Genomic DNA, 26377 nt, shown 5'->3' with positions numbered 1-26377 from the left:
TGATAGGTAAGAAGTTTATTTAGAGATTCATTTAGAGAGACACACTCCCCAGACAGAGAGTGGGCCATCTCAGAAGGTTAGAAAGGCAGCAGGGTATGGGGGTTGTCAGTTTTTATAAGGGTGGGTAATTTCAAAGGCTAACGAGTGGGCGGAGTAGTCTAGCTATTTCAGGAAGGGGCAGAATTTCCAGGAATTGGGCCACTGCCTACTTTTTGATCCTTATGGTCAAATTGTCATGGTGCCTGAAAGTCGACTTGTCCACCATCCTGGACCCATTTGGTTCCAATCAGTCTGTGTCATGTCCTCGGGCTATGTCATTCTTTCAAAGGTTGTGCCCTGTCCCCTTCCCTCCTGTTTCAGAGGGAGGTCAGTTATGGGAGGTTATAGGAGAAGCACCTAAACAAGGGTAAAGATTGTTTTGCAGATTTGTCCGCACATTCTCCATTGAGATTCTCCTGCAATTTAGTCAAACTTCTCTTCCAGGTAGAGAGGGAGACAATAAATAATGAAGACAATAACAAATGTAAATTTCCCCTAGGAAAGGGTATCTTCTACTCGCTTTTCAGAGATTCTCCTGAGCCTGCTCTTTTTCAAAAATAATTAGCTTGGGCTTCCTAGGTGGTGCAGTGGTTAAGAATCTGCCTGCAAATGCAGGGGGCAAGGGTTCGATCCCTGCTCCAGGAAGATCGCACGTGCGGCAGAGCAACTAAGCCCGTGTGCCACAAGTATTGAGCATGCGCTTTAGAGCGCGTGAGCCACAGCTGTTGAGCCCGTGTGCCTGAACTACTGAAGCCCACACGCCTAGAGCCTGTGCTCCGCAACAAGACACCACTGCAACGAGGGACCCCAGCAGCACAACAAAGAGTAGCTCCCCGCCCCCACCCCCTGCAGCAATGAAGACCCAACACCGCCAATAAATAAATAAATTTGTTTTTAAAAAAAATCAGCTCAAAATAATCCTTATGCCAAAGAGGCATATTTTGGCATGGCATATTCTGCTACCTTCAAAAACAAAGTTTTCTATTTTTACATAACAAAATAAAACTTGCCCAACCCGATTAACCATCTTCATCCCACCTAGAATTCTCTCCCTCCCGCTTCATCCTCTGCACCATCCCAACCCCTCCTCTTTTCCTAAATCCTTGCTCCTCCTTTAAGTCTTCAAAACCCACAGTCCTCTCCTTTTTCTCCATCCCACTGCAATGAAGTCTGAAGTGTGTGTTCCTCGAGGTTAAACCTTTCATATTTGTATGCTTCCTCCAAATTCAATTCTTTATTTTTTCAATCCCCCCAAAGGCTTAAGTGCCTAAACACATTTGTCTCGGGGGGGAAAAAAAAAGAAATTGTTATAAAAATGCTACTCAATCCCTTATCACTGGATTTTCCCTTCCCTACTTAACCGTTTCCACCCCAAACAGCTACTGATCTAAACACAAAGAACTTGGCAGAGCCGGTGCACCGGACGCCGGGCCGGCTCTGAACCGGGTCCCGAGGGCCCGGGCCGGACCCCGCGCGCTTCCGGCCGCGCCGCTCCGCGGGGAGCCCGGCGAGCGCCCGGGGAGCCCGATGGGCCCGGCGGAAGGCCGGCCTGCGGGGGGCCCGGGTGCGCGGAAGACCTGGGTGCCGCCTTCTCTTGCAGATCCCGGAGCGGGCTTCGCCGGATCTGCGAAGTGACCCGTGGCCGCGCCGCCCGCCCGCCACGAAGCGACTGCCACGTCAGGACAACTTCACAAAACCCGGACGAGGGCGGGTGACGCAGGCCGGGCGGCCGCGGCGGCGTTGGGCCCGCGGCCAGACGAAGAGGCGGACCTGCGCCCCGGGGCCGGGCTTCAGCGACACCCGGGCGGGCGCCGGCGCCTGCCCCGCCCTCAGGGAGGCGGGGGCGCAGCGGAGGAGGCGGCGCCACCGAAGAGCCCGCGCCAGCTAAGAGCCTGCGCCCTCCCGTCCGGCCCGCAGTCCCGGCCAGGGCGGGGCGGCATCCGCGGAGGCAGCGCTGCCAGTCCTGGTGGGCCCGAGCGGCGCTGAGACCCGGGCGGCGGCGGCGGCGGGCCGGGAGGCCGGAGCCGAGCCAGCGACCCGCCATGGAGACGCGCTACAACCTGAAGAGTCCGGGTGAGCGGGGCTGCGAGCGGGGGTGGGGGCGGCGCCGCGCGGTGGGCGGGGGGGAGGAATGACCCCGGACTCCGGGGCCCCGCGCCGCGGTCCCCTCGCGTCGGCCGCCACTCGGGGCTCCGCTCCGGGTTTCGCGCTCTACGCGAGCCCGCCGCCTGCCGGGCTGGTACAGGCCGCGGAGCTGGGCGGCCGGGCGGGCAGTAAACCTGGGGACTGGCCGCCGTTCCCCGACTGCCCTTCCGTCATTTCGCCGCGTAGAGCTCGGTTATCAGCTCATCCCTGAGGACAGGTGTAAAGGTGATGGCCCCGGGGAACAGTGATCAGCCCCTTGCCGGACCTGCGCCCTGAGCACCGTCGTTAGCCCTTCGTCGCCGCCACCGGACTTAAATCAGCTGTTTGACCCACTCGGCTTGGCTTTGAGCATTTAGTTTAAACGTCCTGTTTGCAGCATTTGGGGCGGGTAGAATTACAGACAGAAAGGAAATGTTCTGGACTAAACCAGTTAACCAAAAAGCTAAGAAAACTAGCTGAGTCGTGTACTTTAGAGCTAACGGTGGTTTTTTACCATGCTGACTAGTAGGATGTGTGTCTGTGTTCAGTCATAGAAACTTCTCTTCCTGTATTTAATGCCCCTGCTTCAGTCACAGAAGCAGCCAAACAGTCCTAGCCTCAGATTCTTCTCTGGTGTGTTATAAAGATGCACCAAGACTAAGCAGGTCTCTCAGATTAAGACAGGCTTGAAACGAATCTTTGGGTTCTAGAAATGGTATGCGACCTGTACCTTAGGAGGGAGAAACTCCACACTTTAGCTCTAAATGATAATCCTAGGATGGTAGTGATGGTTTGACCAACCCTTGCTGGTTCTTTTTTTTTTTTTTTTTCATCCAAAGAACTATTTCTCAGTAAGAATCATCAAGATTAGCGTGCTCATGGGAAGAGCTAATTGTTAATCCTTGATTTTTTTAAAAAATAACTTAAAAACATACAAAGACTCCAGAAAAGCCTGAAGATACTGGTTCAACAGAGCTTTGTTAACTAGAGTGCTGTCACGCTAAGAAACGTTCTTCTTCCGTAACTGTTACCAGAATCAGTCACAACATTTGAGGGAGCCATAGACTTTTTAAAATATCTGGCAAAGCCCATGGACTCTCCAAGAAATACATTTATAGGATTCAATTTCAGTGGATTCATGACTCCTGCCCCCAGCCCACCTCCTAAGAACACCAGGGGAACAAAAAACAAACAAACAAAAAAAAAAAACAATAAAAAAAAAGGGAAAGCAAAGAGTAAAAGGGAAAGAAAAGCTTAATTTTAGGATTAGATGGTAGAATGATTAGACTGTTAAGATTATGCTGGATTTTAATAAAACTGTGTGGGTAGAATGTAGAGTGACTGCTTGGCCACATGGTACCAAGTTCCTTGAGACAGCTGAGGTGCTTAGTGGAATGTCCAGAAAATAACGAAAATGTGAGTAATAGTGCAGTTTGGAATGGAGAATTGGTGGGTCCCAAGATATTGTTGTCAGAGAATCTTACTTAATTTTGATAGGTTATCAAACCTGAGATTATGATAAGCACTTAAAATTCTCCAGAATTTTGTGTTTCTAGACTATATTACCTACTGTCAGCTGGCTGAGCTTGGGGAGATATGCTTCTAGCTGTGTAATAATTTGCTTCCTCTTTTTTGATTTCATTTCCTCAAAAGTAGTGCTGCTGTTCTAAAAAAGAGATAATTTTTAAAAACCTTTTTTGATTGTCGTACAGTCATTTGGAGTTCATGGAAAAGGTGAAAAAGTGAGATATGGGACTTACTGAAAGTGCGAGAGGCATAGTGAAAATGTTTCCTTCCTTTGTTTTATTCTGTTTTGTAATATTTTGTAGGGTAATGCACGTGTGAAAGGAAGTGGTTAAAAACACAGCACAGTGTAAGAGTTATAACCCTGTTTATCTGATATGGAGTTGTCTTAGAGGTATGGATGGGACAGTTAAGACAGTACAAATACCTGGTCAAAGGCCAGTGTGTTAGCATGTGGATAGTAAGTTTTTTCATTTTTGTAGATGGGAAAATGTACTTTTTTCAACCATTTTTCTAGAATGGACCTGTGGTTGTGGGCAGAGCTCTGAGTGGGGCCACCTCACAAGCCTCTGACTAGCTTGTCAGCGGTTGCCTCTGGATCAGGCTCCCTGATCTCTTTTTAGGTCTGTTCTGGCCATAGTAGCAAGGTCTCAGAGTATAAGTAGGGAGACATGTGTAAAGAACCTCCTGTGGCAGATTTCTTCAGAAGGGCCTTATGGGTGCATTCAGCAGATGATTGGCATGTAAGTGATTGGTGCAAAGGCACCCACTGCCTCTGTGAGAAACGTAGGAGTTATTGTATCCATGCCCCTTCATGCTAATCATTCTCAATTTAATGTCCAATTTAGACCCTTCTCCTAGGCTGTAGATACATAGAACTTACTGGTGATTTAACATCTTTACCCAAATTTCCCTTAGACCAAAAAAATCTCTACAAGGTATAAAATCCCGAAACCAAACTGATCAGTGTTCTCTCCTCCACTAAACTTGCACCTCACCCTGGGATATTCCTTATCCCAGGGATTGACAGCCACCCAGGAATCCGCAGGAGTCATCTTTGATCTCTTGCCTACTCCTTTACTCCACCCTCTACCCTGGAACACACAAGTGCGTGCATTTTCACATGGGCGCCAGTACACACAGTCACATACGTCTAATCGGTCACTACTGTCACCAGATCAATTAAAACAAAACAAAAACTAATTAGGTCACTCCTCAAATTGAGAAAATTTTAGTAGCTTTCTGATAGCCATGGGTTAAGTTCAAAGTACACTGTTTAGCTTGGTCTACAGGGCTGCGTACGATTTCATCCTTGTCTTCCCCACCAGCCTTCTCTCCCACCACTCCTGCGCTCCTTTGCATTTTCACCATCTACCCATTTTGCCTGAGTGATTCTCCAGATGGAGCAGCTCTTCTCACTTATATGCCTTGGTCCCTGTTGGAACCTCTCCTTGGAATGCCTTCCCTTTTATCCATTTGAAATTCCTATTAATTCTTCAAGCTTCTTTAAGGTTCCACCTTGTCCAGCTCCCACAGGCAGATTAAGGTAGTCATTATATTTGTGCGTACTTGGTCAGTACTTGTGTTGTAATTGTTTTCACGTCTTTCACTCTCACTCTGAGCTTTTTGAAGGCAAGAAGCAGGTCTTGGTCATTCTCCTATCTCCATGGCTCAGATATTCTTTAAATGTTTGTGAATGGACACCTTTGCAGGGTCTTTGTGAGGAGAAACGTGAGTCCTTAAAAGTTTGCTTAAGTGCCTTCAGTATGGGAGCAGGAGGAGGTGGTTGTGGAGCATGACATTGGATTCCCAACCTTGAGAAATCTGTCTCCTGCATTTTACCCCTGCTTTGGAGATTGAGGATCTCAAGATGTTTGTTGATACTTTCCAAGAGAAACAGATGCACGAGAGACAGTGACCTGTAAAAGACCCCTTTAGCTGGAGCTTTGTCTCCAAAGTCCAGTGAGCTACCTAGGCATGTGAAGAACGCTAATGGGAGGCCCCTGGCGCCTAGAGTTTGAGTCCAGAGTGATCATGTGGCCTCCGTGAAAAGGAAGAATGAGAGCAGGAATGCAGGTGCTCCCCACCCTCCTCTCTTTCCTGGCACATCATACTTTACCATGGTTGGCGAGTTCCATTGATAACCTTGCAAAGAGATAAGAGCTGGAGCGGAAAATGTTGCCTCACTAGCAATGTGGTAGCAAGAGATGGAGTATGAGGGGAGGCAGACTGTGCTCTAGCCCTAGCTTCCAGGCAGTACGTTGAATCTTGCCCATTCCATAGCTGTGATATTTCTTTGGGGGAGCCAGGGAGCTGTGCCATGCGGCTAGCTACAGATGCTCATGGCCTGGATTTGAACCAGGGAGAGTCGTCGAGAGGGCCTTAAATCCCAATCCGTTTCTGACCTGGGGAAGAGGGAGGGGTGAAAAGGAAAGGAGAATTGTGTGACGAAATTATTGACTTTCATTTGACAGATATAAACATTGAGGCAGAATAAGATTAAGTGACTTGTTCAAGGATTTAGAGCTGCAAAATGTGAGAGCCAGAATTGCAATGCAGCTCTGATTCCACAGTCCACATTTTTTTTCACAAAGATGTTCATAGTATATGTTGTTTCAGAAAAAAATAGATTATAAAAACACTAGAATAATCTTACCTTCTGTTTGGCTATGTACGTTGTCTCCCACATGGTATGTGCCTGTGTGGCCCGTGAACTAATAAAATCAACATATTTTAGTGGTTGAGCCAGTGGCTGTTCCTTTAAGTTCTTCCTTGTAGCAGTTCTGATCCTGTCATATATCTCTCATAACATTCATTGGGTGTCTATTTTCTTGTGTTTGAACTGAGCTGAGTGAGGAAGAGGCAGAGAAAATGTGATAATGTTATGGAATGGCATAAAATCTGACCTCTTCAGCTTAATCATTATGCAACCAACTGATGAGGGATAAAGGAAAAACAATCTTCCTGGCATGTTTGATTGCTGACAGCAGCAATCAAGTTAAACTAATTAACTCCGTAACAACTTCCATGATTTTATTTATATCTAATTATATTACCTTAATGATATTTTTACATGGCTCTAAACCAGGGATTTTCAATTCTTTTTTCCGTGGGCCCCTTAGATAGAATAGGTCGGATGGGGATAAATAACCTGGAGGCCCTTCCATGCTGGCCCTGCTGTTCAGTGTTTTACCTATTGAGGTTCTCCTTGAACCTTTCTTTGAACAAAGGATTTTAACTCATCATCAAATAAATTTGAAAACCACTGCTTTTTTTTGCTTCTTTTTGGCCATGCCGTGTGGCTTGCAGCATCTTAGTTACCTGAGCAGGGATGGAACCCATGCCCCCTGCAGTGGAAGCAGGGAGTCCTAACCTAAGCCTTGAGAAGACTGCAATGAAGTTGATGTTGTTGTTGAGCAAGAAAGACAGGTGTTAATTACAAGTGAGATGAACTTCATGAAAGAGAAATTATAGGGTGTTAAGAGGACTTATAGCAAGGCGACTCAGCCTAGTCTCCAGGGTAGTGGTTTCTAAACCTGACTGACCATTAGGAATAACTCATAGAGAGCATTCCTGGCCTCCACTTGCCTCCCAGCACTCGTCAGGGATTTTTATTTGTCCAAGTGGGAATCTCTAGTCACTCCTCTGAGAGTGGACAAAGGAAGGTGTCAGGGAGACGACCTTCCTGAGTAAATTTCTTCAAGGTCTGGTGGGAGCCAGCCTGCATGATGAGGTGGGGGATGGGAGGAGGAGCAGCTTTGCAAGTTGAGGAACTGGTATGTGGGAAGGAAGGTCTGAAGTAGAGAGAAGGTGGAGCGTGTGCAAAGAACTGAACACGTTCTAGACACGAGTGTCTGGAGGAGTTTGTGTCTCAATATATACGTATAATATAACATTTATCTTGAGGATTTGTATTGACTTCTCCCCCAGACTGTAAGCTCCTTGATAACAGAAACTGTATTTAATTTTGGTTGTAGCTATGGCATCTAGTATGAGCTTGATGAATATTTGCTGATCAGAGGAACAAATTCCCTGCCTGTAGGGCTTAGTTCAGAGTAGGAGAGGGAAAAGAATATTAATAGTTATGGAATAGGATGATGACTTAGGAATTTTTTTTTCCAACTTAGGAGCCCTTGATTAAAACGAAATTTTATGCAGAAGACCTGACACATACCGAACTGTTTGGTGGTATGTGTGTGAGGGTTCCGTTTCAGTTAACTTCTCCCCGTAGCATTCCAGCCTGTGCCGCCGCACATTTACTTTTGTTTCCTCTGCTTATTCATACCTAGCTGGGTAATTCCTACTGTCTTTCTTTCGGATGTCAGTACCTGACCCCTTTTCTCTTCTCTCTGCTCTCAGGTTGGGTGCCACCTGGTGTATACCTCTCTCATAGCACGTATTGAACTTTGTCATATGTCAGGTGGTTCTCAAGCAGAGTTTCAGAGAGCCTTGGGCTTTCTGGTGTTTTCATGGCTTTGCCATCCTGTATCGAACACCAGTATCCTGACTTCTTTAGCACCTAAAGCTTGAGGGTGAGAGGGGCTGAAATCAAAGGATTGACCTTTGTGAACCAATAGGGGAGAAAGGAGGGTTCAGATACACACAGGATTGGAAACTGTCATAAGCTGTTAATAGTCGTTTATCATGGGGGTAAAAGTCTGTGCCATTAACTGAAAGAGGGGGAAGAGAAGTGAGAGTAAAATACGTATGAAACAGTCCTGGAGTGCTAGTTGGAGAGGGTTGGGTGGGGGCTTACTGGAGAAATATAGGAACACAGGGTGGCATTGTGTCCCAGTGGAGGTTGTTGTTAATAGCTCTATAATGGCATCAATGTGCCTGTCTCTGTGAACTTTTTTTTTTTTTAATTTTTATTTATTGACTGCGTTGAATCTTTGTTGCTGCACGCAGGCTTTCTCTAGTTGTGGTGAGTGGGGGCTACTCTTTGTTGTGGTGCACAGGCTTCTCAGTGTGGTGGCTTCTCTTGTTGTGGAGCATGGGCTGTAGGTGCTCGGGCTTCAGTAGTTGTGACACTCAGGCTCCGTAGTTGCGGCACACGGGCTTAGCTGCCCTGCGGCGTGTGGGATCTTCCTAGACCAGAGCTCGAACCTGTGTCCCCTGCATTGGCAGGTGGATTCCCAACCACTGCGCCACCAGGGAAGCCCCTCGGTGACCTTTTAAACCCCCTCAGTAATGCTCAGCTGTTTGGGTATAGACCCCAAATAAAAAGATGGTTGGGTTGACTCAGCTAGAATTGAATTTTATTAGGTGAATGTGAAAGGGGAACTCCTAAGAGCCAAGAGTGTAGATAAAGAGAGGAGTGAATATAGGTATAGGTGGGGTGAAGAATGTTATGGGATCAGTGGATTGGAGGTTTTAATTAAGCTGAAGAATCATTTCAAAAAGGAATTCAGTTAAGGCTATGGAGATTCAGTGACCTCTGGGGACAGTGCCATTAAGTTAATGCAAGATGGTGGTAGAAAGTCCCAAGAGGTTGAGGATATAGGGGGTTTACTGTTTTTTTTTTTTTTTCAAGCTCTTTATTGGAAAATTGCTTTACACCCTTGTACCAGCTTGGTTTACTGTTATGAGCATGAGTTCCAGAGGCCATGTTTTTGTTAATATAGATATTTTAACAAAGTAAAGTTGGACTGCCTGTGTTGGAACCCAAGCTCTGTCATTTGTCAACTGTGTGACCTTGGACATGTTATCTAATCTCTCCATGTCTCAGTTTCTTCATCTGGAAAATGGGGATAAAAATAGCACCTATCTCATAGAGTTGTTTTGAGGATTACATGAATTAATATTTGAGTGCTACCATATAGGAAGTATATATAAGTACTTATTAAATAAAAATAGTGTCTTTATGAGACTTCCCTATATATGTAATTTAGTGTGTAACTCTTCCAGTGCCTAGCTACCATTTCCTGCCCCCATTATTACTTTATCCCATAATTAAATCATATGCTCTGCTGAACAAGTCCTCTGCACATTTTTTGTTGAAGTAGGAACTTTGTAAATGTGTGCTAATTGCTTGGAAAAGTAAATTTTAAATGTCTCTATCTTGTGAATTTTATTTTAGCTGTTAAACGTTTAATGAAAGAAGCAGCAGAATTGAAAGATCCAACAGATCATTACCACGCACAGCCTTTAGAGGTTAGTTTCTATCTCTGTCTTCTACGTATGTATTTTAATACTTTAATACTTTAAACAAGGTTCTTAAAATTGTTTTTTCATTGCTTTGAGTCATTACAAATGTGTTTGATATGCTTTATTGATATATTTTATTCCCTGTATTTCCTGAGTTTTTTTTTAAACTTTTTTTTTAACCATTAAAAAAAAATTGAAGTATAGTTAATTTACAATGTTGTGTTAGTTTCAGGTGTACACTGAGTATTTCTATTAGCCATTCAGAATCAGACATTTTAGAAGAAGCAGATTTCTGGACTCTATAAATTACTTTTAGGTCTTCAGTATGAGGGAGAGAAAGTGGATAGAACTCCAGACTTTACAATTGGAAGACAGCCTCTTTAAGGGGGTCTCTACAGCATTGGGGCTTTGCATATAAACATCTCTACCTCTTTTCAGCCTTCCCATCTGTAAAAGGAGGGTATTTAAATGTGCCCAGAATGAACTAGGAGATTGGGATACCAAATTGTACACTCTAAATATATGCTGTTTATTGTCTGTTAACTGTATCTCAGTAAAAGTTCTGTAAATAAATAAATAAATAAATAAATAAATAAATAAATAAATAAATAAATGTATGTGCCCAGTCTGGTTTTCATGGTAGTAGTAAGAATAAGATGTGATAATGGAAGTATTTTGCAAACTGTGAAGTACGTATGATGATGTTAACAGACTATGTGTTCATATTACTGACCACTTACTGAAAAGCTTTTAGGAATCTATGAGGGATAATTTTTAAAAGTTTGCTAAAATAATCCAAATTTATGGTAAATTATTTGATTACATAAATAATAATTATCACTAATTAGGATACAAGGACTAATTTCCAGTTTAAGTCTATAATCTTTTTTAGATCAAATGATTTTTAAATAACTTAATTACTTAAATCCCCATGCAAAGAACAATCAAGCATAAAGTCAAAATAAATATATTTTCAGACATACAAGAACACAAATTTTCTTCCTTCTTTCCTTTCAGAGGAACATAGTTGACAGTAAACCACAACAAAATAATGTAAAAACCAACCAAACAAACAAACACAGAGGAAGATTGAGATTCCAGTGAACCCAGAAGACACTTAAGTGAAGAATTTTGGAATGTGTCAAGAAAGCAGTTAGTCCAGATTAAAACTTCAGGGCTCCAGAAGAGATTTTTCAGAGAAAATAAATGGAACTAATGTAATAGGAAATACATAAATCTCTAATCTTATTTATGAATATATAACAATGCTCAGATGTTCTAAAATGCATTTGTTTAAAAAATATTTTGGCTCTTATGGGATATAAAAGCTAGATTAAATAGCTTTTATTTATAACTTTTATACTTGAGACATTGTGTGCATTAGAAACTGTTCTAGCAATAATATAAAATGTTAATTTTTCTCACCCATGTTTCTAATACTCACCGATTAAAAACAATCCAACTTTTCAATGTTATTGATTCCTTGCTGGTTATTGTTTTTGTTCAGGATAACCTTTTTGAATGGCACTTCACAGTTAGAGGGCCCCCAGATTCTGATTTTGATGGAGGAGTTTATCATGGACGAATAGTACTGCCCCCAGAGTACCCCATGAAACCACCAAGCATTATTCTCCTAACGGTAAGAATTCTTGGCTTTTTGGAATGCTTCTGGGGTAGCTCTTCCTGGTGGCTGTAAAGTGTACTGCATACTCATTTTCATTAAGAAATAAAGTGGACCATGATTATTATAACTTTGCTTTTGGAGACCAGACCTTGGACTGTATTTTTTCTGGAAAAAAATTCTTAGGAAGTTGAAGCATCTGAGAAGTACTCATGATGCGAATTGCCATAGTGAGGTTGCTAGGATTCAGTGAATTAACATATGCAGAGTGCTAGGCGCAGTGTCTGGTGGCAGGTGGTAAGTACTCATGGAAGGGTAGTTACTGTTATTGTTCCTCTTAATCACGTTATCTCCTTCCACTTCTCACCTTTCTTGTACTTTGTTCTTCAGTTTTCTCATCTTTATGTGCAGCTCTTAGAATAAGAACTGACACAGTCCTCAGTAAATGTTAGCTATGTTATTACTATTTACATCTTAGAATTTCTCTCCATCTTCACATATTTTATCTCCATGTAAAGGAAAGCTGTTGATCCAGTTTTCTCTTTTATTTCCTGGGACATTGTTCCATCAGTAAATTCCTCTCTTAAGTGTTAAGCTTTTCTTCCTTCATTTCCTTTCATTTATGTGTTTAATTATCCTCTAACCTTGAAAGAAGCAAAAACACAAAAACCTTCCCATATCTCTGCTACCACTTTAAGCTGTAGTCTTATTTTTCTCTTTGATAACCTTCAAGACATCCTAACTGTAGTTTAGATGTTGTGTTTTGGTTCCCACACATAGCACCCTGTTGAAGCATGCTTACTACACCAGTCTCAGAGACCAGTTTGAGAAATCTCACCATCTCTTCTCAGTCTTCATCCTATTCTGATACACATAGGGTAGCAAATGGTGAAAGAAAAGATATTCATCATTACCAAATTAATGTTGCTTTTACCTATAGTGTTTGGTGTAGTGGAAAGGACGTGAGTTTTAGAGCCAGTAGACCTGGATTCTGGCCACTACTGTTTCCATTACACCACGGGAAGGTTACCTAATCTTTTTGAAATTCAGTTGTCTCATTTGTCAAAAGGGATATGTATGGTAAATGTAATTACACTGTAAAGTTCCTGGCATGTAGAAGCTGCTTAGTAAACCCTAGGTGATGTTGAGAATTGTTCACGCTGACAGTAGGGCTGGAGCAGGAGGCCCTGGAGGGGTCCTACTGTGTTAGGAGTCTCTTCTTTTAGTTGCTAGATTGTGGGGAGAGCCAGGTAGTCTGAAGGAAGGGCTGGTGCACAGGGAAACTGGTGGGGGGGTAGTTGGGGAAGCAGCTGTTCACCAATGATATCGTCATATATACTGGTTTTCAGCATTTGCTCCTTCTGATTGACTTTCTCTCTTTTAAAAATTCTTCTCCAGGCTTCATTCAACCAATATCTATTAAACACGTGTCATGTGCCCTGTGGGTGTGACAGAGAATAAGGTCAGATTCTCTGCCCACATGTAACTTAAATTCTAACTTCACGCCTCTTCTTCCTATCCTTCCCCTAAGTATGGATATTCTACAAGTTCAGACTTCAGCTGTTTTCTCTTATTTCTATGAAATGGTTTCAGTGATCACCTCTGTGAAAGTCAGGTGCCAGGAATGTATTATCTTCTTCTGACATCAGCATGTCTGTATTTCTGCCTGCTGGCATTAGAAACTGAAATCATTCTCTCTCATCTTTCGCTTCTGTGTTCCTGTATGAAATTGTATCAACCTTCTGAGAATCACTCCCATCTCAGAGCCTTCCTCCCAACTATCTAGTTTCTTTTAGATCCTTCTCAAAGCCTAGCACCATACTAGGCACAGAGGAATAAATCAGGACATCTTTATATGTTAGTTATTGAGATGTCAAGTGTGCAACTCAGTTTCAAAAAGGTGCTACCACAACTTCCAAAAACAGCTTTTATTATTCATTTAGAATCCAACAAATATTTGTGGGGTATCTATAAGAGGGCAAAAATCTGTATCCCCTTGGAGATTCCATCCTTTTAAAATTCTCCAAAAATTATCTTTAAAAATTATTTATATGTAAAATATATTTATACTTATAAAGTATAAAACACTAAACACGCACATGTATAATTTTTAAAATGCTTTATTTATTCCTAAGGCTAATGGACGATTTGAAGTAGGCAAGAAGATCTGTTTGAGCATCTCAGGACATCATCCTGAAACTTGGCAGCCTTCATGGAGTAGTAAGTATTTAAAGTGAATATAAATAAGTCTTATAGAACTTTAGTCAATTCATAATAATAATGTATAATACTCTCTTGAGATTGAAGCTGTTTTGGATAAATAATGTGATATTATTGAATAAATAATAATAATGCTTTTCCTTCTCCAGATTTCTGCATCATTTTAGTACAATCCCCTACTTGTACCTCTTCAGTTAAACCCTATGAGTCTTCTCTTTCTCTCTTTCCAGAGTAAACCCAGTTCCCTTTACAAAGCAATTTAGATTGATGTTTACTTTTTATTTCAGTAAGAACAGCATTATTAGCCATCATTGGGTTTATGCCAACGAAAGGAGAGGGAGCCATAGGTTCTCTAGATTACACACCTGAGGAGAGAAGAGCCCTTGCCAAAAAGTAAGTTTTGCATTTTCTTATTTATTAAGATTGGAATACTGTTCTGGGGACTTCCCTGGAGATCCAGTGGTTAAGACTCCTTGCTCCCAATGCCCCGGGGGGGGGGGGGGGTGGCGGGGGGGGGTGTGTGTCGATCCCTGGTCATGGAACTAAGATCCCACATGCCACATGGCGTGGCCAAAAGAATAAGAAATAAAATAGTGGCTACTAGGAGATAGGCTCTGTCTCTTTGTGACTTACCTTGGCTCTACAGGATCTAGTCTTAGTTTTGCTATCTTAGAAATTCAGTTGTATCAATTTCCCCAGCGGTGACCAGACTCTAAAGAATTTATTTCATGCTGTCTAGCTTTAAAAAGTAGTTGACAGTATCACCCTACTGTGGGCAATACCTTCTAGAAAACAGTACTGGTCATTTGTCTCCACTTGGGCAGTATTACATGAAGTTATAAATAGTATGTTCTTCAAGATCTAGGGCTCTTATTATGTTGAACTAGAAGTAGGATAAGGTAGTTTTTTAAGAAGTTCAGCAGTGTAACAGTATGTTTCTACATATTTTACATATTTACTTCCAGTCATACAAAGGAGAAAATGAAAACAGAGAAAAACACGTTAATCTTAGGAAATAGTCTAAACAGGCTTATCTTGAGCCTCTACTTGTAATGAACGATAAACTTCAGTATCTTTGGATTTTCCATGAGTTCTGTATCTTTCAAATTGTCCTACCATTTAGAGGAGTAGGGTTTGTGAGGTTTTTCCTAGAAATATCTGTAAATTCTTTTTTTTTTTTAATTTTTTAAAAATTTATTTTTGGATTGTTTATTGCTAGTGTATAGAAATACAGCTGCTTTTTATATATTGATCTTGTATCCTACAACTTGCTGAACTTGTTTATCAGCTCATAGTTTTTTGTTTTTTTAATTTTTTGGGCTGTGTTGGGTTTTCGTTGCTGCACACGGGCTTTCTCTAGTTGCAGCAAACAGGGGCTATGCTTTGTTGTGGTGTGCAGGCCTTTCATTGCAGTGGCTTCTTTTGTTGCAGAACACAGGCGGTAGGCTTTTGAGCTTCAGTAGTTGCAGCACATGGGCTCAGTAGTTGTGGCACGCGGGCTTGTTTGCTCCCTGGCCTGTGGAATCTTCCCGGACCAGGGCTCGACCCTGTGCCCCCTGCATTGGCAGGCGGATTCTCAACCACTACACCACCAGAGAGGCTCCCCATGTGAATTCTATTTTAAATTGGCTTCTTTCTGTTATATGTGTTTCTGTCGAAGATGTTTTGAGCTTTATGATGGACTTTTTTTTTTTTTTTTGGCACACGGGCTTAGTTGCTCCACGGCATGTGGGATCTTCCTGGAGCAGGGATCGAACTCATGTCCTCTGCATTGGCAGACAGATTCCCAACCACTGTGCCACCTAGGAAGCCCGTATGATGGACTTTTTTCACAGACTTAATGTAGGCTTGTGATGTGTGATCTTGAGGACAGTGTAGTTAGACAATTTATATGTTTTGTCTTATAGATTTAAAGCTTATTTTCTTTAGGTAATGTGTTGGGAAAAACATGAGTTCTAAGCCCTGGGTTTCTTAAAAAATTTCAGATTGTTTAAACTGAGGTATAATTGACATGGATTTTTTTTTTTTAAACCAACCGAACTTGTATATTTGTCTCAGAACTATAATTATTGCCCAAATTGTCTAATTTACATGTAGTTGAATGTGATATGGAGTTGTCCAGTGATCTTTTCTTTTAAATTTAATCATTCAGTATTTGAGTGTCTTGGATTAACTTTCAAGTATTTGATTTATACCCATCAAAAAATTACTTCCTACCAGATCACAAGATTTCTGTTGTGAGGGATGTGGCTTTGCCATGAAGGATGTCCTGTTGCCTTTAAAATCCGGAAGCGATTCAAGCCAGGCTGACCAAGAAGCCAAGGAACTGGCTAGACAAATCAGTTTTAAGGTACTTTAAATTTGTAAATAAATTCGAATTATGTAGCCCTTTTGTTTATTGCCACCTTTTGGATGGAAAGTAAATCAATATAGTTCTGTTGCACTAAGGTTTTTACAAATAGGTTTTCTTATTACAAAACTAAGTATATATTCACAGAAGCAGCATTATTGTTATAGCATAGCAATGGTTAAAAGCTTGGGCTCTGGTATACGGTGCCAGGGCTCAGCTCTCTGTTGCTGCTTAGTAGTAGGACATCAGACATATCACTTACATTGTACGCTTTTCTCATTTGTGAATAATAGTGGTACTTGCAGGATTCTTGTGAGGATTAATGCTCAGTTAAATGTATTGCATTTAGAACTGTCTCTGGTGCTTAATACATTTTAACTATTATTATAGAAAATACAGATAAGCAGTAAGAAGAAAATGACAATCATGCATAATCCAATCCCCAAGAAATAGCTGCTATTAATATTTTGACATATCGCTCATATCCTTTGGTTCTGGACGTATTTTGCCCAAACGTATAATTACTTCTGGAATTTAATTAGCTCCATCAAAAAGGTCAGCCTGCATTAAACAACATGCTGCCTCTTCCCTTTTCTCTACCTCCCTACATCCTGTATATCCTTCCGTGTCCAGTTCTTGGGAGAAATTTCCCTTTTATTTTATTGTGGTGCCTGGAAGAGGAGATGCTTAATAAACGTTGGTTATTTTCTTCCTTCTGAGGATTCCTATTGTACTTAGCATTACTTCTCTGAAAATCTTAGGGCCGGATGTCTTTTGTCCATCAGAATTTCAGAATTTAGAAAATATGAAATCTGTACTCACACCGTAGCAGGATCTGGGGCAGCACCCCATAATCAAATCTATTAATATCTCATCAGCAAACCCGGGAATATTTACACTGTGTGCAGTAAAGGCCTCACATATCAGACTTTGCCTGAAAGTTACAAAAAACTAGTTTTTAGAGCTTTTTGGAGTGGACTGTGAACCATGAGTGTTAGTTTTGTCCCTCGCCAAGTAACAGCTCCTCCTCCTAAAATACCTAGCACAATATTGGACACATGAGTGCTCAGAGCTTAACTGACTGATAGTTGTTATTAAAGTAGTAGTTAAAATAAATCCAAGAGAGAATTTAGTAGGTTTTGGGTTATTCTGTACATCTCCTCTTGTGACACTGCTCTTGGGTGTGTTGTTTTTTTATAGGCAGAAGTCAGTTCATCTGGAAAGACTATCGCTGAGTCAGACTTAAACCACTCTTTTTCACTAAATGATTTACAGGATGATATACCTACAACATTCCAGGGTGCTACGGCAAGTACATCGGCAAGTACATCGGTATGGCTTTTTACATCTGTATCTATATCTATACCATTGTCATTTAGTATCTTAAGCAAGTTATTCATATTTTCTGAGCCTTCTTTTTTGTTAAATGGGGCTGGACTAAAAAAAATTTAGGTCCTATTGTCCTTCCAGAATTCTACGACTTTTCTGAAAAGTTAGTTTCAATATAGTGCTAGATTCTGAATAAAACAAAATATACATACTTTAGCTACTTTCTAAATAGGCACTCTGTCTTTGGCGGGTTTGTTAAGCTGCATTACGGCACTGACGAGGCTTGGAGTCACAGATTTGCCTTAGGCTGTCTCTGTCCAATACAGTAGCCACTAGCCACATGTGACTATCTAAATTTGTATTTACCGTATTCAGAATGAAACTAAGTTAAAAATTCAGTTCCTTAGTCACACTGGCCACATTTCAGGTATTCAGTAGCCCCCTGTGGCTGGTGGCCACCGTATTGGACAGCATAGATACGGGGCATTGTCATCATCATCTCAGAAAGTTCTCTTGGACGGTGCTGCCTTGCACATAGTAAGTGTCTAAGAAATAATTATTGAATGAAAGTTTACATGGATGCCGTGGGTCTTATAGTTGTGCCGTGACCTGTTGTCTAAACATTAGTGGGCCTTGGTTGTTGGAGAGACTGACTAAGAAAATGTGACTGGATTGTTGCTAAATAATTAGGATTATGGGGAAGAACATTGACTTTCCTTTCCATATATGAGAAATGAACCGTCTTTTTGGTAACAGATAGTTTGGTTGAGTAGCCACATCTTTCCCCCCGCCTCCAGCTTATAGAGGATTTTAAAGGGTCAGGAAAATTGAAATAGAAGCTGGGCAAATACAGATTTGCCTTTTACTCAGGAATACTTTTTATAAAGTAGGACTGAGTGGTCTCTCCCACTCAGAGACTGAGATGGGCAGAAAGAAGTGGGTGGAAGAAAGCAGGGGAGAGGGTACTCTAAAGAAAGTTCTTGGGGGACCAGAGATGGGAAGTATAAGAAAAAAAGTGTATGCTAAGAGTTAAATCATTTTTGTGTTCCCCATGTAATTTTATGAATTACAGAGGGATATAGTGAATTAATTTTAGTCAGTGTCTGTTTTAGCTTGAAATATTTTTAAAAATGTTCAGATTACTTTTCACCTTTAGAAGTCTAATTGTTTTTTATATCATAAATACTTTTTTAAAAAATAGAACCATCTTATTACAGAGAAGAGGAAGATAGTAATCTTTTTTCACCTATAAGGACAGTCTCCTAATATTTGTGATGTATTTAAATTTGGTTTTATTTTAAATCTGTGTCAAGTCCTCTGTTGCATATTCCAGTTGTAATTTATTTTATAATCATTTATTGTCTGTCTCACTTCCCAGAACGTAAGCTCCTTGAGGATCAGGGCTCTCTATTGCATTGCATCCCTAGTGTCTGGCACAGTGCCTTGTGTGTAGTAGATGGTCAATACGTATTTGTTGGTTGAATAAATGAATCTTAGGATTGGTACTTTAAAAATATACTAGGAATACAGATAAAGAAATCAAGAAGTTGATTAGTAAATTAGATTGCACACACTAGCTTTGTTATTACATTTTGATTTTTTTCATATTTTTTCTTCCAGATTTATTGCAGTATAATTGACATACAGCACTGTATAGATTTAAAGGTGTACAACATAATGATCTGACTTACATACACCATGAAATAATTACCACAATAAGTTTAGTGAACACCCAGTATCTCATAGATACAAAATAAATGAAAAAAGAAAAAAGTATTTCTTCCTTGGGATAAGAACTCTCAGGATTTATTCTCTTAACAGCTTTCATATATAACAAACAGCAGTTTTAATTATATTAATCATATTGTACATTACGTCCCTAGTACTTATTTATCTTATACTTGTAAGTTTGTACATCTTGCCTACCTTCATCCAGTTCCCCTCCCCCCAGGCCCCTGTCTCTGATAACCACAAATCTGATCTCTTTCTGTGAGTGAGTTTCTTTGTTTTAGAAGCTTAATTTACCTACAACACTGTTAGTTCCTGGTGCACAACATAGTGATTTGATGTTTCTATACATTACAAAATGATCACCACCCATTTTGATTTTAAAGATATAAAATAGAACTCTTTTTCGTGGGTATCGGTAATTAATTGATACCAATTCTGGTTAAAACAATAAATTGTATACAGTTGCAGGTTTAGCTCTTAGTTATATTTATGTATAGATTATCTCAGAGTATGATTATGTAATTTGATCACTATGGAAATAACTAAAATCTGGTTTTGGCTGGGGGTAGCTGCTTTACATGCAAGTGTAATATAAATTCACTGGATGTTATACATCAAATCCCAGATAAGCTATGTTTTTTTAGCCTTGAGGGGGCGAGAGATTGCTGAAAGTCTAGAGCAGATAACATCAGGCCATCTGTTGCTTTTTGATGCAGATTTTTTAGCTGTGTGGAGATGGGAACAGTACTGATGGTCGATTTATGTTCTTCCAGTGTGTCAGATTTTTTTCTTCTTCCCAGGGATTGAAGTTCTGAATAAGCCACTCCATTTTGTATTTAAAAGCAAACACAAAACTCCCTCACAGATGCTATTTATTCTACGTTACTATAGAAAAATTTATGTATATTACAAGGGACTTATCTGTACCTGTGATTTTTTAATATATATTTAAATGTAATTTAATTAAATACATACAAACGTCACATAGTTTTACATTCCCAGCAGTGATTACTTCATCTTAGTGAAGGACATGGAAACCATTACGAGTTAAGTCTTCATTCTGTGATATGTGTGTTTGAACAAGTGTAGGCAAACAGCAAAGATTTAAACGTCCTACCACCAAACCTGTGGCATTTTGAAAATGTAAAGTCCAGCTTGATTTTGCGTCTGCAGTTCAATATGAACCACCAAAATTTAGTCCAATTAATCCTTCAGCTCCAGATAATCCAGGTTCCTCTGGGTCTATAACCTTGGGGTCATACAGTTTTCCCTTGATGTGATTGTTTTAAATAGGAAGAATTTTATAATATCACAGCACTAAGTTTTAGTAATGTATCATCCAAAAGGCGTCTGAAATACAGGGACCTATTTAAAACAGTATATCTATTTAAATATTTCCGTTAAGTACACATACTAAAATGTCATCCAAAGTCAATGTTTTAAGGGATTGTTGTTCTAAATATATTAATCATACTAAAAGTCCTAAATAAAGACTTATTTTGTTAACCTAAATCTGGGGTTTGCAAAGGGATATATCGATAGTAATATCAATAATGATGAACATCTAATAAGCAATTGTGTATCCTGAGCACTTTATATCATTATCCTGTTTAATCTTCACAGCTACTGAACTGGCTATTTTCCTTGTGCAGGAGAGGGAGCTGAGTCTTAGGGTAAATAACTTGCTTAGGGTCACACATCTGTGAAGTGGCAAGGTGAGCCTGGTGATAAGACGCTCTGTTTTTGTCCGGTGTATGGGCAGGGTAGTGCTCTCCCCTCAAACTGATGGGAAAACAGCATGTATAAAGTAAAAGCTTTAAGATGAGTCCGTGTCTTATGCTAGGTTCTGGATTGATACTACCAGCTTGTTTTTTATTTTCCTTAAGACCCCATTTCCCTGTAAGCCTTGAGTACTTTTGCTCTATCAGACGCTTTTCTTTTCTTGGCTGAACGGTTGGAAGAATGGGGGATTTCAAATGGAATGTCGCTGCTGTCTTGGCCACTGTAATGCAGCTCAGCTGCATTAGTGTTAAGTCACTATGTGACACAGTGTGACAACATAAGACCCATAAAGTGCGGCAGCTTTGCGTGTCTGCTCTTCAGCGAGCATCTTGCTCCTGAGCCCTGGCTTGTGGAAGTCCAAGTTCATGTAACTCTAATTCAGCATCAGCACTTTTATTTTTAACTCAGCGTGAGTAGTTCCTTTCTACCTCTCTGTCATGGGTCATTACATTTGAGTCCTTCCACGGGATAGTTTTAAGACACTCAGAGTATTTAAATCTCTTAATGTTGGGGTGATGTCAGAATTAAAATGTAATTTCTTCTGCAGGTGACTTAGATCAGCAGTTGTCTCCCTATTGTTTATAGTTGTTGCCAGGACAACAACTTTTTTACCTTTAAAAAAAAAAAGTATTTGAGTTACATTATTAGATTTTTTTCCTTCTAAATATTGAAATTTTCTATAATGAAAAGTATTTTAAATCTTTTGTATTTATTCAGTTTAAATAGTTATTCTGAATCAAATATGCATTCTTATTTTTTATTTGAAAGAATGTTTTGGCACTATTATAATCAGCGTAAAGTTGTTTTCAGTACAGGAAAGACTGTTGGATTATTAGAGGTGGAGTTAAGGTATCTATATAAATAAAATGGAATTCATATTTTGTAGAGCTTTTTTGTCTATAAAGCACATTTATGATTTTGAATTGCTTGGTATCACGTGTTTATGCTTTGACCAAGTGTTCACTGAAAGGATAGAAAGCAGCTGACTTCTAGTGCTTTTCAGGGTAACTGGTGAGTCTCCCATACCTACCTCCACATTTTTCTCAGCACATACCAGGGTACTCTTGACAATAGTTCATGCTTTACATTCATAGAGTAAGCAATACAGTTCAAACACACAATGAAGGGTTCTTCTAGACTGTGTTCAAGTCACTTGACAGTAATTGTGAGAAAGGATAAGCCTGTTTTGAAAACCGTATCTAATTTTTATAACAATATTACTATGAAGAACATATGGTTTGAAATTAGTTCCTATGTTGTATGATTATGCATGTAGTAAGATAACATCAGAGGAAGAACACTGTTGAGAGTTGCCCTTTTTTTGCCATTTAGAATATGGCAGATTTTTATGTAGAAAATGGAAATCCAATTGCTTCCCTCCTTGACTCTCCTGAAAGAACGGAGGTAGCCAGATGCCTAACAGGTACTGTTGAAGTTGCAGCTGGAGGAGAGTGCAGAGCCATCTATGGAGAACGTGGGTAAACTCTGTCCTTGTCTTATTTGCTGCTGGTAAATTCCTCCTCCACCTGGTGAGCACTCAGAATAAGTAGTGTTGCTGGCTTACTTAGGAGGGTGAGTTACTAATCTCAGCATTCAGAGAATTCTTGGTAGTGTTGCCCTTAGTCATATTTAGTGCTCTGAGATTCTGTGTACTGTTGAATAGCCTGTATGTGTACAAGCTTTCTTTGCCAATTTCAAACAAAATTTCTTAAAATTTCATAGAATGGAGTCCAGAACCCCTCAGCAGCATCCCTTCAACAACCTGCCCAGCCGGTCGCTAAGAACACCTCCATGAGCCCTCGACAGCGCCGGGCCCAGCAGCAGAGTCAAAGAAGGTCGTCTGCTTCCCCAGATGTGATCCAGGGCCAGCAGCCAAGAGCGCACCACACAGATCATGGCGGGTCCGCTGTACTGATCGTCATCTTGACTTTGGCATTGGCAGCGCTTATATTCCGACGAATATATCTGGCCAATGAGTACATATTTGACTTTGAGTTATAATATTGTTTTGTGTCTTAAGAGCTGTGACTCAGCTGCTTCATTAAACATTCTGCATTGGGTATAATCTAAGAATTGTTTACAAAAAGATTATTTTGTATTTACTGTTCATTCCTTTTTTGATCCTTATAAATTCAGTATAAATATAGCTAGACATTCAGACTATGTCCTGCTTAGTTTAAGGGACTGGGAGTCAAAGTCCCTCGTCTCTCTCTAGGACCTGCTTTACAGGGAAATAACTTATTGTTGTTTTTCATGCCTCAGCCTCTCTTTATGTAAATTTGTGATACTTTTCTGTATAGCCCTTTGACATGTTTGGATAAAAGATGGTATTTTAAGTTCTGGTGAGTATTATTAGTTACTCAATACCATTTATTGAGTACTCGATTTCTACTTATGTAGAATGATATAGGGATAAGAGTTGAAAAGGGAAACATAAAACCCCTCAAGTAGCTTGCTTACAGTGTATTCATGTGAGACATACTGGAATTGCCTATTCTGTGACTGACTCTGTGTCCTAAACATGCTTGGGTGAAAGTGACTATTTCGGTCAAACATTTCTGAGGAAATGAGATTACATCATTGTTATTGGATGTTACTTGAAGAGGGAGGAATGCTTTGTAACCACTTTGATGTGCTGTTGTCCCCTTCTCTCCAGTCCACACACAAGATCTTAAAAGAAAGAAGGAAACAATCCTCCATTGATCTTTGATTTAAGGAAGGAAGGGTCCAAGCCAGGCAATTGCTTGATTTTCTTCCAGAAGTTAAATGGGAGGATCTTAAGATTTGAATGCTTGCTCTACTTTGAATTATCTTTTGAGTTGTATTATGTGCCTAGCTTTATAATCACTATAAATTTATTCTAGGAATATGCGTAATATGGAAATATTTCATGTACCATTTTAACAGAAAAGCTCAGGGCCCTTGTAACAGTGATAGAAATTAGAAAAACCTCTACTTAGAACTGCCCACCTAATCAAAGCCCAGGAGATAATTTTCAGTGCAAAATCAATATATAACTTATTGCTCGCTAGCTCCACAGACTCTAGTAGGTAATTTTATCATCATAAATAATGCCTGGTGAGAACATACAATCACAGGAAAACATTGCCTTCGGCATGTCCAGTGGCAGCATGGAGGGCACTCTCGAGAGTATTGTTAATGAAGACAATTGTTAAATACAGGCTAGTCCCCAGCTTTCGAATAGGTTATGCTCTAAAAGTGCATTTGTAAATGATTTATTTCTCTTTTACAACTCAGTGTTGTAAATCGTGTTTTGGTTCTAGACAAGGCCACAAAAGTCAGTCCATAATGTATCTTGAGTTCTTTGGGGAATGGTATTTATGAAGTCCTTATGTGGTTTTAACTAACTGAAGTTATGGGCAAGATAGAAACAATTTGTAAAATGATTTTAAAGGCAAATTTAATTTTTACTCCTGCTCTGATAGGGTTTTGGTTCTGTGAACTATCAGACACAAGTTGTTTTCATCTTTTAGCCAGTTTATGTCTGCATCTAAAATAAAGAATGTATTGTATACTATTATATAGTACACGGTTTTCTTAAGGTTTAATAAATTAGCATTTTAAAAGTGTTGACAGATTGTTTCTGTTACATCTACAGCTGAAGTTGGTGAAGTCTAAAAAGCCTAAGGACTTTATGAAGACCTCATATGGCAAGAAAATTGAAGGTTACCATTTTATAACTTTATTGCCATGAGAAAATACATTCATTCTGAAAATACATTCATTCTGAAGTCTTGGTTTGGAATGTAAGGTATTAAACATATTGGTTCAGTGGTCTCCTAGCAAGAGGTCACTGACCCCCCCAGGGGAAGACCAGGTAATGTTATCACCGGGGAAGAAGGAAATCCCCGTCTCTCAGCCTGTGCTGAGGTTAATCGTGTGCTAGGAACAGTCTTCCCTCCATGTCCTCTTTGTCGCACTGAGCCAGCCTCCATCTGTGTGATCTTGTTGCATGTTTCCGTGGAGTGTATTTATTCTTTAAAACTGATTAAGCCAAGAAGATCCTCCTCTATCTGAGTTGCCTCTCTGCCCTCACCCATCAACTGTCAGGCCATCTTCGTGTGTGTGTGTGTGTGTGTGTGTGTGTGTGTGTGAAGCACCTGATAACACGTATCTGAAGTGGCAAATCTTTTGCTACTTCCCTTTCAGCTCACATTGCTACCTAAAAATCCTTAAGTTGTCGATCAGACCCCCATTGTGGAGTTAATGAAAAAAATTGATCTTTGGAGCCATTCTTACACCCCGATAAAGGACCTCTTCAGAAAACTATTATTTTTAAAGCCCCAGTTTAACCCCTATTTACAGCATGATGCCAAAACAGGATGTGTGATCTGGGAGGTGAAGGCTTAGGACTCCTTCCCCCCAATCCTCAGATGTAGGTAACTCATGGCTTTTTCTTTGACCAACATAGCACATATCAAGGTAGTTAAAATAGCATGCTTGAAAAAAATGTATAATGTCTGTTTCACCTGCAACTGTTAAAACCAATGAAACCTTCAAATTTTATGTATTGTGGGGCTTTTATGTGGCACTTTACATTTTCATGCTGCTTATAGTTTCATTCTACTGAAATAAATGAATTTCATCAAAATTCTCAACTCATTTTTTAAAACACCTTTAGAAATTGTTTGCTATTTTGACTATGAATACATAAAATTTCCTGTTTCAGGAAAATAAGAAATTATTTTATTTTTGGCTGTGAATAAACTTTCTGGTCCCTTGAGACCTCCCATTTTTATAGTGCAGAATCAGTAAACAAGCAGACCTCACACAATTGGACTTAGTTGTGCAGAAACCTAGGCTGAAGTACTGAAAAGCCTATATTTTATTACTTGCAAAGAAGTATATGAAAGGTGAATGCGTTTACTGAACCTGGCTTAACAAAGAATAACGCGTATGTTAATGTGTACTCTGGGAATTCCCTGGATGTCCAGTGGTTAGGACCCTGTGCGTTCACTGCTGAGGGCCCGGGTTCAATGCCTGGTTGGGGAACTAAGATCCTGCAAGCAGTATGGCATGGAAAAAATAAGAATGTATACTCTTACAGCCTTTGTGGGAGGCTATAATTGTTCCAGAGCTGTTTGGAATGCCTCTTTAAAAGTTGCTTTCAGAACAAGTTGGAGCTGCTCAATAAAACCAGTGACTTGATTCATACCTGGTTTTGAATTCTTTATATCATTTGATCTTCTGTTCATTCTACCTCGAATATTCTGTTTTGTTTTTCCACTTCTCTGCATGCTCACTGCCGCTACCCTAATTAGCCATCATCTCTGAACTAGTGCAATTATCTCTAACAAGTCTCCGTTCTTGCCCCACTCTGCACCCTGCATCCGGAGTCTTCTCCCATGCACAGTACAGATCTGATCCCGTCTCTCCCACTGCTCTTAAAATAGGCCTGAACCGTTAATGTAGGACAGAAGACTGTGTGTGACCAGAGGCCCACCTAGTTCCGGCCTCATCTGACAGCAGATGCTTACTGGGGCCTTTCC

General features: G+C 40.3%; 1 protein-coding gene across 2 annotated transcripts; it reads left to right on the top strand.

Annotated features, from left to right (window-relative positions):
• The first annotated feature begins 1730 nt into the window (after window positions 1–1730).
• UBE2J1 (ubiquitin conjugating enzyme E2 J1) lies at window positions 1731–22937 on the top strand. Of its 2 annotated transcripts, none has more exons than XM_057739738.1 (8): window positions 1731–2112; window positions 9767–9840; window positions 11342–11473; window positions 13591–13675; window positions 13963–14068; window positions 15896–16025; window positions 17226–17345; window positions 22590–22937. In XM_057739738.1, exons 1-8 carry the CDS (start codon window positions 2082–2084, stop codon window positions 22866–22868), a joined length of 957 nt encoding a protein of 318 aa, XP_057595721.1. In that variant the 5' UTR covers window positions 1731–2081; the 3' UTR covers window positions 22869–22937. The 2 variants fall into 2 exon arrangements, with proteins under 2 accessions (XP_057595721.1, XP_057595722.1); XM_057739739.1 differs by having other exon boundaries at window positions 1913–2112; window positions 17226–17357.
• Window positions 22938–26377: the final 3440 nt, after the last annotated feature.

This window comes from Hippopotamus amphibius, chromosome 6, assembly GCF_030028045.1.
Source record: "Hippopotamus amphibius kiboko isolate mHipAmp2 chromosome 6, mHipAmp2.hap2, whole genome shotgun sequence".
NCBI lineage: Eukaryota > Metazoa > Chordata > Mammalia > Artiodactyla > Hippopotamidae > Hippopotamus > Hippopotamus amphibius.
This window is presented reverse-complemented; position numbering and strand designations above follow the sequence as displayed.